We start from the raw sequence: 11887 nt of genomic DNA on the forward strand, positions 1-11887 counted from the left end.
ATTTTGGTTAATTTTTTTTGTTATAAAGTATTTCTGTTTTATTTGAGTGATAATCATATTTAAGAAGTAAAAGATGCACATATTAAAAGAGAGAAAGAAAATTGTATATAAGAATTTTTGTGTCAAATTTTACTATTGTTAATATATTAAATAAATATAAAATCACTCATAATATAAATTCCTTCACTCCTGAATGATCATTGTGTATTTGTGTTAGTGTTGGATTTTTAGATGCTTTCAAATATTTATATAACACAATTTTATAAGGTGCGGTACTACATTAGTACATACAAGACAAATTAAATCAAGTGATATTACGTAATATTCCAAATGAATAAAAACATCTGGATGAATTCTTAGTTCTTATAGGATTCAGCAGCGCGAATGAGGAGTTCTCAGTTCTTAGTATACTTGCAGTTCCAAGATTGAGGATCTCCCTATGCGTGAGAGCTGAGAGGTGTTCCGTGTTCATTTGGTTTCGTGTGAAATTAAACAGCAACAGCACTGCTTCGTTATCTGGACGTACAGTATAGTTATTACGAACAATGAAATTAATTGCATATATATATACACACACACGTACAAACGACGATGAAATTCATGCAAATCAATCTCGCAAGTTACATAGACAGCACAAACTTCAACATTGTTACCTTAGAAAATATGGAGGAAGAACTACTGCTACATTGGTTCTGGATATTATTGTTCATTGATTGAGCATTATTATTGGGAAAGTGGTGGCGGCGTTTTGCAGTTAGCTTTTCTTGTCTGATTTTCCGAAATATAGCAGTATAACCCTGTGCTGATTTAGCATCCGTGGCATCCCAAGCTCCAAATTCTGGTACTAGTGTTCCTTCTTTGTTCTGTCCCACTCAATTAGTTAAAACTTAAAAGCAGTTTCCTTTAGTTTTCATTTAATCCACTCATCATGAATGTATTTTTACTCTGTTGATCTCAGACTATAGTCATTATTAAGAAATGTTAGGTAATAACGCCTTTTAATTGTTTTTGTCTTGCATTTAAACCAATATTAACTAATTCCGCTTGTTATTTTTTCTATGTTGCAGGAGTGTGTATCACAAAAAAATATGGTAGGAAATATATTTTCCATTTTACATTGCTGTGGATTTAAGAAATTAGTGTCTCTAATTTCTTTACATTATTTAATTCTTTTAACAAAATATCATAAATTAAACCGTCTAATTTCTATTTTTAAAAATAAAAAAAATTAACATTGAAATAGGATATTTTGATTTTTATTTAAAAAAATTTAAAATTAAAATTAAACCTTTCAATTTATAGTTTATCCTTCTTCCTCAAACAAATTGGACGATCCAATTTAATTAATTAATATCTGTACTTTTTTATATTAAAAGTATTAAACCCTAACATTTTGTTCATTACGAATCAGAGATTTAGAGATGAGAATGAGAAACTTACCGCATGCTGAAAGGGATGACCTATTGCAGTACTATCTCTGCGTTTAATTTGACGTCTTGGTGGAGAGAAGGGAGCACTATTATCATTACCTCCATGGTGCGTTCCTAAATTTAGTTTCGTCATGACAGAGTGATCAAAATTATTTATTTCACTAGCTTCTTGTGTTGTCATTCTTGTGCGGTGGTGCAATTGGTGTCTGGAACTATTGCTTCGCCCTTCCCTATGCCGCCTTCTGTTGGATCTGGAGCGATTACGAGAAGAAGCCCTCGATGCATCCACGTCATCATTATTTTTGTTAAAGACGACCTCTGAATCTTTTGCTTTTGTTATGGAATTTTGCCTGCGCGCATTATCAAAATATGCCGAGTATGGAACATTATCTGCATCCCAATTGCCAAACCTTGGGACATGCGCATGCTGGAATATATGGAGGATTAAAATCATATATTGATCGAAGCCATAAGGTTAAAAATTCTAAAGTATGAAAAAGAGCGAGTTAGAGTAGAGAATGATGAATACTCACCGTCATGTTTCTGGGATCGGGGTTGAGACAATACAAGTAGTGATTGACGAGAATTAAGAATGTGGGAGCGACCACAAATAGTGTGGACAAAATCGCAAGACAAAACCAAGACTTACAAAACAAATCACGATGTTTACTAAGTCTTTTACTATTTTATTTAGAATACAACGTACTTCTTTTACAATGTTGAATCATCATGATTCATGAGTGAGTATCATATCTTTCATGTAGAATTTCAAAGAGTGCAAATAAATTAAGATTTAAGAACAAACAAGAAGGAGTATAAAGTATAAACTATACTGCCAGATGGCAAAACCCGCTAAACGACAACACCAACTACGCAGTATACGTGTATCTGAGCAGTAAAGTGAGCTGACAAACTGAAACTTACTATAATCACTCCTCTCATCTCGTTATTTCTCGTCCGAAAAATTTTGAATCAGTCAAAATTTTTCATAATTTATTTCAGGGCAAAAAATTAGAATAAGTTGAGAACTACGTAAATAAGTCAAATTGAAATTCGTTTCAGTAATGAACCAGGACCTATATATATGTAATTCGAACCAGTTCGGTTCGAATTAGAATCCTTAGTAAATCGAACCAGTCAAGTTCAAATTAGGTTGATAAAAATTTGGTTGTAATTCGAACTAGCAAGGTTCGAACTCCTTCACCACGTAAATCGAACTAGCTCAGTTCGAATTATAGGTAAGTAAAGTCTTCAAGTAATTCGAACCACCCTGGTTCGAATTACACTTATGCTGGTTTCTTAATAATTCGAACCACCCTGGTTCGAATTACTAGTGATTCGGCTATATAAGGAGTTCGAATCAGCCTCATTCGAATCATTCTCACCTTCTCCTACCCCACCAAATCTCAGAGAAAACGACCCAGATTCTCTCCGACGAAGACCTGAATGGAATACTCTGCTGATGGGGGACGATCCGGCACGGTTATATCGCTTGGACGGAGTCGCCCATATAGCTGGGGTCATCAACGAGGAGGTTAGTACGGAAATAACTTTGTTCTACCGCTACATGTGACTTAGTGGTTTTGCATGCGGGTTAGATGGTGGTTTAGTTGGTGGTTTATGTTAGTGGTTTCTGTTAGTGGTTTATGTTAGTGGTTTATGTTGGTGGTTTATCTTAGTGGTTTATGTAAGTGGTTTACGTTAACGGTTTATGTTAGTGGTTTATCTTAGTGGTTTATGTTGGTGGTTTATCTCAGTGGTTTATGTAAGTGGTTTACGTTAACGGTTTATGTTAGTGGTTTATCTTAGAGGTTGACGTTAGTGGTTTATGTTAGTGGTTTATGTTAGCGGTTTAGTTGTGGTTGTTTTATGTTAGATCTTTCATGTCAGTGGTTTATGCTGGTTTCTTATGTTAGTTGTTTATGCAAGTGGTTCTCGTTCTTGGATTTTTAAGCGGTCATATATAGTACGATTTTTTGGTTTATGAATTATCGTGTTGATTAAGTTTGTCACTGGTAATTAAGTTGGTTCTAATAATGCGGTTCATTTCTTCCGCAGCCTCAGCGATGCATCAAGAGCATGCGGTGGCAGCAGGCCATGCTCCTCGATGACAGATACGTTCCGTACCTGAAGATGGCCGGTCTATACCATCTTGCAAGGCTTAACGATAGATGGTTCCGGTTGGACGAGGCCCTTGTCAGTGCGTTCGTCGAGCGATGGCGTCCGGAAACGCACACGTTTCATATGCCGTTCGGAGAGTGTACGATCACACTCCAGGACGTGGCATATCAGCTGGGTTTGCCAGTGGACGGGCGTTACGTCAGCGGCTGCCTATCAGAGTTCCAGATATACATCCAGGGTGGCCGTCCAGCCTGGGTGTGGTTCGAGGAGTTGCTTGGAGTGGTACCTTCTCCTAGCCAGGTTCAGAAGTACGCGGTCAACTGCAGCTGGTTTTAGGAGACTTTTGGTGAGTGCACGGAGGGAGCTGATGAGGAGACTGTGCGTCGATATGCCCGTACGTACATCATGATGTTGTTGGGCACGCAGCTGTTTGCGGACAAGTCCGGCAACCGCATTCACATCAGATGGCTTCCGTTTGTAGCTAGGCTGGAGGAGATGGGGACCTACAGCTGGGGTTCTGCAGCACTGGCATGGTTGTACCGGTGCATGTGCCGAATGGCGAACAGAAATGTTATCAAGCTAGCGGGCCCACTTCAGCTACTTCAGTCATGGATTTTCTGGCGATTTCCTCGGTTTAGGCCTGCAGGGTTTGAGACGTTCAGCTGGCCATTGGCCTCGAGGTACTGTACTAAGCCTTGTCTATTTCAATTTACTATACGTAACTACGTGTTCATTTATAATGTATTGGATACCCTAAACACACATTTAAGTAGCGGTAAGACATGTGTATGATGCAGGTGGTCAGGTTACAACCCTTCTCTTGGACGCCTCTTGGCAGGGTCCAGAATCACCGTGGGCCCATCGTAAGGTGGCAGAATCCCTCCGGTATCAGTGGTGTGAATCCCATCCGGTACACACTGAACTAATCTGATACACGCTGTGAACATAAGAGGACCAGGTAACCCGTGAGTAGGCGCAGCATGCAAGTGCGTGCTGGCACGGAAATGAAGCGCCTGGAAGTACCCGCAGTCACAGGTCCGAGAGGCAAGCGATACTCTGTAGCTACCCAACGAGAAAGAACCAGTAGGAGTGGTCTCTGCTACGGTGAACTCGGAGTTATCACAGTCATACAAAGTCACCGTGAAGCACCTGGCCGTCTTCAAGTTGGACTCAATAGACTTCACCAAGTGCTGACTGAATTGTTGTCCGGTTCCCATCTGAGCCTCAGCCTCTCTCCCCTTACGAACAAAGAGTTCGGCAAGCCTACCATATGTTGCCTTCACCAGGGAGAATATAGGGAGATTTCTGACACCCTTGAGTATTGAGTTCACACACTCGGAGATATTAGTCGTCATGTGACCGAATCTCCGCCCATCATCACGATGCTGAGTCCACAAGGAGTAGTCAATCCGGTTCGCCCACTCACATATCGCTGGATCTTCAGACCGCAGAATATCAAACCAGTAATCAAACTCAACCTCGATCTTCGCATAAGCCGCATTCACTAGAAGCCTCCGTGCCTCCTTGCCCTTGAAGGTAAGGGCAAAATTAGCCGCTACGTGTCGAATGCAGAATGCACGGTATGCAGATGGAGGTAACCAACCTCCGTCAGGTGCCTCAAGCGCAGCCTTGATGCCGTTGTGCCTGTCCGAGATAACCAGCAATCCCGGCTGCGGTGTCACGTGCTGTCGAAGGTGGGAGAGAAAGAATGACCAAGACTCTGCATTCTCACCCTCTACTAGTGCGAATGCAACAGGTAGAATGTTCAAGTTCCTGTCCTGTGCAATCGCGATGAGCAACGTTCTCCCGTACTTGCCATACAGATGTGTGCCATCGATGCTAACTAGCGGCTTGCAATGACAGAATGCCTCGATGCACGGTAGAAACGTCCAGAAAAGTCTGTGAAAATAGGCTTGAGACTCGTCAACTTGTCCACCAACTCGTACGAGGCTCGTTCGTAGGACTGCAACAGTACCAGGCATCGTCAACTGGACTCCCAACACCCACCTAGAGAGCTCGTTGTATGACTCATCCCAGTCACCGTAGATGAGGGAAATAGCCTTCTGCTTCGCCATCCAGACCCTCCTGTAAGTCGGCCTAAACCCAAAGTGTGCTGCCGTGGCATTTAGGAGCACCTTTATGCTGACGGATGCATCGGCCCTAACCATTGGCATAATGAACGCCGATATCACATGATAATCCAAACTCCGGTGGTCACTAGAGATGGAGGTGGCAAGGCAAGTGTGCGGTCCATTGTACCGTTTGACCTCCCAAATGCCCTTGCGCTGCCGGAGACTCAGTCGAATCAACCATGTGCACCCATTCCCAAACTCAGAACACTTGCCCACGTAACGGCGATGATCAGACTCCACAACCTTGTACTGTACCCCTCGCCGGATGCTGTAAGTCTTCACACTTAACAGGGCCTCATCTTTATCCTGAAATTGCTGACCAACCTGGAACTCTGTCAGACCAGCAATCCCTTCCGCATTTCTAGCCCCGAATCCAACAGAGTGACCAGATACCCCCTCCTGCCTCATGGCATCCAAGTCCAAAGAGGAAAAATATGGTGGATACTGCTGTGTGCTAGAGCTAGAACCACCTACCGCCAGTGCAGGCTCACTCGCTCCAATATCATCGCCGCTGTCATCATCAATCATATCCGGCTCGACGTCATCCTCCTCTCCTTCCCCCAAAAATCCATCTCCAACGCCAAGCGGTGCAACGCCGGGTAAAGCGTTCGGCGCAATGTCAAATGATCCTACCTCGTCCCCTCCGCTGCCATTCAGATCAGCAGCAAAGGACGGGGACGCGACAGGTTGGACCGCTGGCTCGTACACAGGGACGGAGGAAGAAGCAACGGCAGGCCGGGAACTAGAACCGGCTGCCGTGGCTAAAGTGGTGGTATTCCGGTTCGAACCCCCTGAGCTGGATACCACATCAACAAGCTTTGCCAACAATTCTGGTGTCCTGACCTCCGGAAACTGCCGCCGACAAAGAAACATTACTTGCAAGTCCTCATCACTACCAATCGTGAAACAATCATACTTCACGGTATCCTGGAGGACCGTGATTGGAATGCGATAGAAAAACTTCTTAACCCGCTTTGCACCTTCCAGACCGAGTTTCATCAGCACAGATCTAACAAGGTCATCATAGCTCCTCCTAGGACTAACAACAATACAGAGAGGATCCTTATCTGTGAACTTCACACCAGAACGAGTTTTTCTCTTAATGGATCCTCTGTGGTGAACCAAAACAACAAAACTCTCCTCACTAGCCATCTTACTCCCTCTAATGAGACCACTCACATTTAGAAACATATATATAGGCTTCTGTCTCCCACTAATTCGAACCGGCCTGGTTCGAATTATGGTTGGTTTAATTCGAACCAGCCTGGTTCGAATTACTTTGTCAGCGTTCTCTCTCTATAATTCGAACCACCCTGGTTCGAATTATGTGCACTTGAAGTTCGAACCATCTTGGTTCGATTTATTAACAACAGTCAACTTGTAATTCGAACTGCCCTGGTTCGAATTACTAACAAATGCAGTTCGAACCATGTTGGTTCGAATTATATTAATATACGTTCTGGCGCATTACTGAAACCATTTCCGGTTTGGCTTATATACGTAAATTCTAGATGGCATTGGCTTATAATGGTTTTTTGCCCTTTATTTCATTTATATCATTTAATAACAGTTTTATTTTTTATTCTACTCTCTTATCATTTTATTTATCACCGTTCTTATCAAATCTGTTTATTAATGATATTAATTATAAAATCATATCCCTTTTTATTAGGCACTATTGTAATCAATATTTAATATTCTTTTTTTATAATTTGATTTTTATATTTAAAAATATAATAAAAATTAATAATGATTATATTTAAAAACGGTAATTATAATATCAATTACATTAAATAATTGCAATTGATTCTTTGTCCGTTATGGTATTTATCATCAATTATTGGAGATTTGAAACATGAAACCTATCCTAATATATACTTTATGTTAATTCAATCATAGTCATTCAAAAATCACAAGAATAACACCATTGCAAGCACAATAGTGTATAAGTCAAGAAATTTTACAAAAAATTGTTTTTATCATTGTAATTTGTATGGCAATTGATTTCGACCTTAATACAGTACCTATGACAGAAGGTGCTGAAGAATTTGAACAACAGACGGACTCACCCAATAAAATTATTACCAGTCAATCAAGTACTAAAAATATAGAAAAACTACACTAGCTCTGATGAGGTATGATAATAACCCAGATTATTTTTTGTGTATTTTTTAGCATTTTAGTTATATACATAACATTCTTGATCATTATTTATTTGCTATTTATGTGAAAGAAAAAATAAATTTGGCACCGACAAATGATACATGATCACTCATGTTATATATATATCCCCCTTCACTTTAGCATCATCACAAACAAAAATAAATCGTTATAAATAAACTGGATTTTTTACTTTTCAAATAGAACCGTGCAAGTCTGTACTTTATATATAAACTGGACAGATGGGTTCTATTGGTTACACCAAAACTTCATATACCTACTCAAATTTCTTTCCATTAGCCCACTCTTAAATTTAATAACTAATCTATAATAAGCATTTCATTAAATCGGTCTTCTTTCATTTTTTCAATTACTTTTTTATATTTAAATTTATGCAGATAAAATATTATTAATGTAAAAAAATGTTTGACGTGATGACAATGTATAGTACATACCATTATTAATAATTTTCTCTTTTAGCATCATCACAAATAATATAACTAAGATTATCATATATTATCACGCTGTTCGTATACATAGCATTCATTGATATTCTAATTAATTTAGAATTTCATTCACTTATCAAATTTTAAATTTTAGATTTAATTTCATTCGCTTGTCTGTTTTTTAAGTTAAATGAGAGATAAATCATAGAAATAAGTATTTTGATGACCAATAATTTTTTTATAATATTTAATTCTAAATTACTTAAAATACAATAGAGAATGTAAATAAAAAAATAATTACATGAAGTTAACATTCACGTTAACATACATAATAAAACGAAATTAGCATCTAAAATTACAGTATTGTGTTTAATTTGTTATACTCGATAATGAAATTAGCCACTTTTGTATAGTTAACTATTGGGTAGAGTTTCATTTGTTTTTTTTTTTCTTTGTTTTTTTCCAGGTCATAAACCAAGCCATTGGTGAAGAGGAGATAGATCCCGAGGAGGGAATGTGCTTCGGCACATTAGAAGATGCGCGTGCATATTATTACCGATATGCGGCTAGGACTGGATTTGTCGTCAAAATAAGAACCACCGGCTGGGAGACGAGAAACGATCAGAGGGTGGTTGTTAATCAGGCTTTGCATTGTAACAGAGATGGATACCGCACATTCCTTGTAAAGGCACCCAAGAGAAGGAAAACGGTAGCCTCAACCAACTGCAAAGCCCGTTGTTATTTGGCATTAGATAAAATGACAGGGCAGTGGAGGATTTCTCGAGTAGAGTTATCCCACTCACACCCGCTTAATCCGAAACTATCTGTAATGTTCTCAACAAACCGTCAGCTAAGTATGCATGTGAAGGACCTGATACAGCAAAATGACCAAGCTTGCATTAGATCGAGTAAGACGTACCAGGCACTAGCCAATACCGTCGGTGGCCCTGCCAACCTCACCTTTACAGAGAAGGATGTTAGAAATTACATTAGTCGTCACTTACGCATTTCCGGGGATGAGACAGATCCAAAAGAGTTATTTAAGCACTTCTCACGGATGAAGGAGCTCAATCCGAACTTTTTCTTTGAAATAGATGTGGACGAAAACCATAGCATTAGAAATATGTTTTGGGCCGATGCTCGGTGTAGAGCTGCATGGAAATATTTTGGTGATGTTGTGACGTTTGACACTACTTACAAGACTAATAGGTACGAAATTATTATTTTTCTGTTGGACTTAATTAGACTTTTTTCCATGAAAGGCATTTGTAGTTTCCACCTACATTACATGTTTTTATATTTCCATTGTTTAGGTACGACATGCCATTTGGATCTTTTGTAGGTGTCAACCACCATGGGATGTCTATGCTTTTTGGGTGCGCATTATTGCGGAATGAGGACACTCGTACATTCGAATGGCTTTTTCGTACTTGGTTGAAGTGCATGGGTAAGGCCCCTATATGTGTTATAACAGATCAGTCGCTGCAGATGCGTTCTGCATTAGAGACCACATTACCACACACACGCCATGGATGGTGCATATGGCATATCCTAAACAAGATACCAAATAAGCTGGTAGGTTACCGTCATTTCGATCAGCTTATCACATGCATGAAGAGGATTGTATTTGAATCCAAATCTAAGGACTCATTTGAGAGAGATTGGCACGATTTCATTGAAGAGTATGACCTCCACAATTCTAGGTGGCTAAATGGTAGTATAATCTTCCGGTTCATTGCTGTTTATGTGTGGCTTTTTTATAGATGTTATTTTATAGTCAATATAGATGTTGTACTTATGGGTTAACTTATGCTATTTGTTTTTTTTTTGTATTTTTTTTCCTATTCATTTGCAGATATGTTTGCTGACCGACACATGTGGGTGTCAGTATTTTTCAAGGACGAATTCTGGGCTGGCATGAGGAGCACACAGCGTAGTGAAAGCATGCATTCTGTTTTCGATAAGTACTTAAACAGTAAGAGCTCTTTGTTGCAATTTGTTCGCCAATACCAAAACTGTGTTATAGACAAGGAGCAAAAGGAGCTTGAGTGCGACGCTGCTGATTTAAGGGGTATTATCCCTTGTGTTTCTAGCTCACCAATAGAGAAGCAGTTCCAGAGAGAATATACAAACTCCATGTTTCAAGACGTTCAGGATCAATTTATAAAAAAGGCCGATTGTGACATCTCCTCAGTCAACCATCATGGCACAAGTATAGTTTGTGAAGTTGACCAACAAAAGATGGTGTTTGACATGTCAGTGTATAGCAGATACCAAGTCATGTATTGCTCACAGTCATCAGACGTTCAATGTGATTGCTTTATGTTCCAATCGAATGGTATTCTATGCTGCCACAGTCTTGCTGTTCTCCTACATTTTCATGTGACAACAGTGTCCTCACAATACATTCTATCCCGATGGAGTAAGAATGTTAGTCGGAGACACACATACATCAGGAGTAGCATTGACATGGACCGTTCTGATGAAAGCATGACCATTTTTAGGGAATTGTGTTCTGATTTTTACAACGTTGCTCAAGATTTCGTGGTTACTCCGGAGGTTGCTGCTATATTGCGTGATGCCATGGATAGTGCTCGGTAGAAGCTCAAAGAACACAAGGAATCCAAGCATCAAGCTGCACATGTACCAAGTGCGGTTTACTCACATACGCGTGATGAGTGTCCCGTTAGTATGGATGAGCTACATGGCCCACGTCGTGTTCCTACGCGAGGTCATCCAACGTCCACCAGACTTGGGGCAGATCTAGAAAAATCTATTAAAAAGAGGGCACGCAAACACAAGAACACTCATAATCACAACAAGGTAAATATGAGATCTACCCCCCTTTTTCACGTCATTTGTTTATTTTAAGTGGGTTGAATGGATTATAAGTGATGATGTTATTTTTTAATATGATTTGTGTGTTAAGGGACCTAATGGTAATGCACAACCATCTCCTACCAATGTGGCATCTTCCTACAAAGATACGCAATGGGCTTGTTCAGAAATGACAAAGAATTTGGCTACGCATTCTGGCTCCTTCATATCACTATTGAATTCATTCCATAACGTCGAACAATTGTGTATGTGTACCTAGTGTATTTTTTGTAGCATTCATGTCATATCCATTTACTTATTGTTTCCTCTTTTGTTTCGTTTTTAAATTTTTTTCCACAGGAAGCATTTTTGGAGGATTCAAAGTTTAACAACACTACAAATCATAAGCATTAGAGTTTAGCAACAAGTTTGTACTTTGTCCATGCTTCAATGTTATTTTACGTTATCATGATTTTGTTGTTTTATTGGGTTTATTTTATATATTTTAATATACTCAACTTTTATTTTACCTTGCTACAGCTTCATCTACCATTATTAAACAAAATACAATAACAGACTTGGGCAACTAAATTTCAACTTTTTTATTCTTTTACTCTTTCTTACCGTTATTATTTGTTACTAATATTTTATCTTAATAAATGTTTAGTTGATAATTTGATCATTATGATAATGTGGTGCAATACATGAATTTTAAAATTGAATATCAAAAGTATCTGTACACAATAAGGTCTTTTTTTCATTATTTAAAAAATTAGACATA

At 39.1% G+C, this 11887-nt stretch overlaps 2 protein-coding genes across 2 annotated transcripts; one reads left to right on the top strand and one right to left on the bottom strand.

Annotated features, from left to right (window-relative positions):
- Window positions 621–1969, bottom strand: LOC107613106 (RPM1-interacting protein 4-like). Its single transcript, XM_016314966.1, has 3 exons — window positions 1964–1969; window positions 1441–1857; window positions 621–863 (listed from the first exon to the last, which is right to left on the bottom strand). Exons 1-3 carry the CDS (start codon window positions 1967–1969, stop codon window positions 621–623), a joined length of 666 nt encoding a protein of 221 aa, XP_016170452.1.
- Window positions 6300–10890, top strand: LOC107613099 (protein FAR1-RELATED SEQUENCE 5-like). The gene is made up of 4 exons (XM_016314954.1): window positions 6300–6455; window positions 8756–9498; window positions 9603–10003; window positions 10145–10890. Exons 1-4 carry the CDS (start codon window positions 6300–6302, stop codon window positions 10888–10890), a joined length of 2046 nt encoding a protein of 681 aa, XP_016170440.1.

The sequence above is a fragment of the Arachis ipaensis genome, chromosome B01, assembly GCF_000816755.2.
Source record: "Arachis ipaensis cultivar K30076 chromosome B01, Araip1.1, whole genome shotgun sequence".
Lineage (NCBI taxonomy): Eukaryota > Viridiplantae > Streptophyta > Magnoliopsida > Fabales > Fabaceae > Arachis > Arachis ipaensis.

Coding starts and splice junctions, on each gene's coding strand:
- LOC107613106 (XM_016314966.1), bottom strand. Junction 864..1,440: donor GTCATCCCTTTCAGCATGCG/GTAAGTTTCTCA, acceptor TGAGTGGGACAG/AACAAAGAAGGAACACTAGT.
- LOC107613099 (XM_016314954.1), top strand. CDS start 6,300: ATGTCAAATGATCCTACCTCGTCCCCTCCGCTGCCATTCAGATCAGCA. Junction 6,456..8,755: donor CTGCCGTGGCTAAAGTGGTG/GTATTCCGGTTC, acceptor GTTTTTTTCCAG/GTCATAAACCAAGCCATTGG. Junction 10,004..10,144: donor CAATTCTAGGTGGCTAAATG/GTAGTATAATCT, acceptor ATTCATTTGCAG/ATATGTTTGCTGACCGACAC.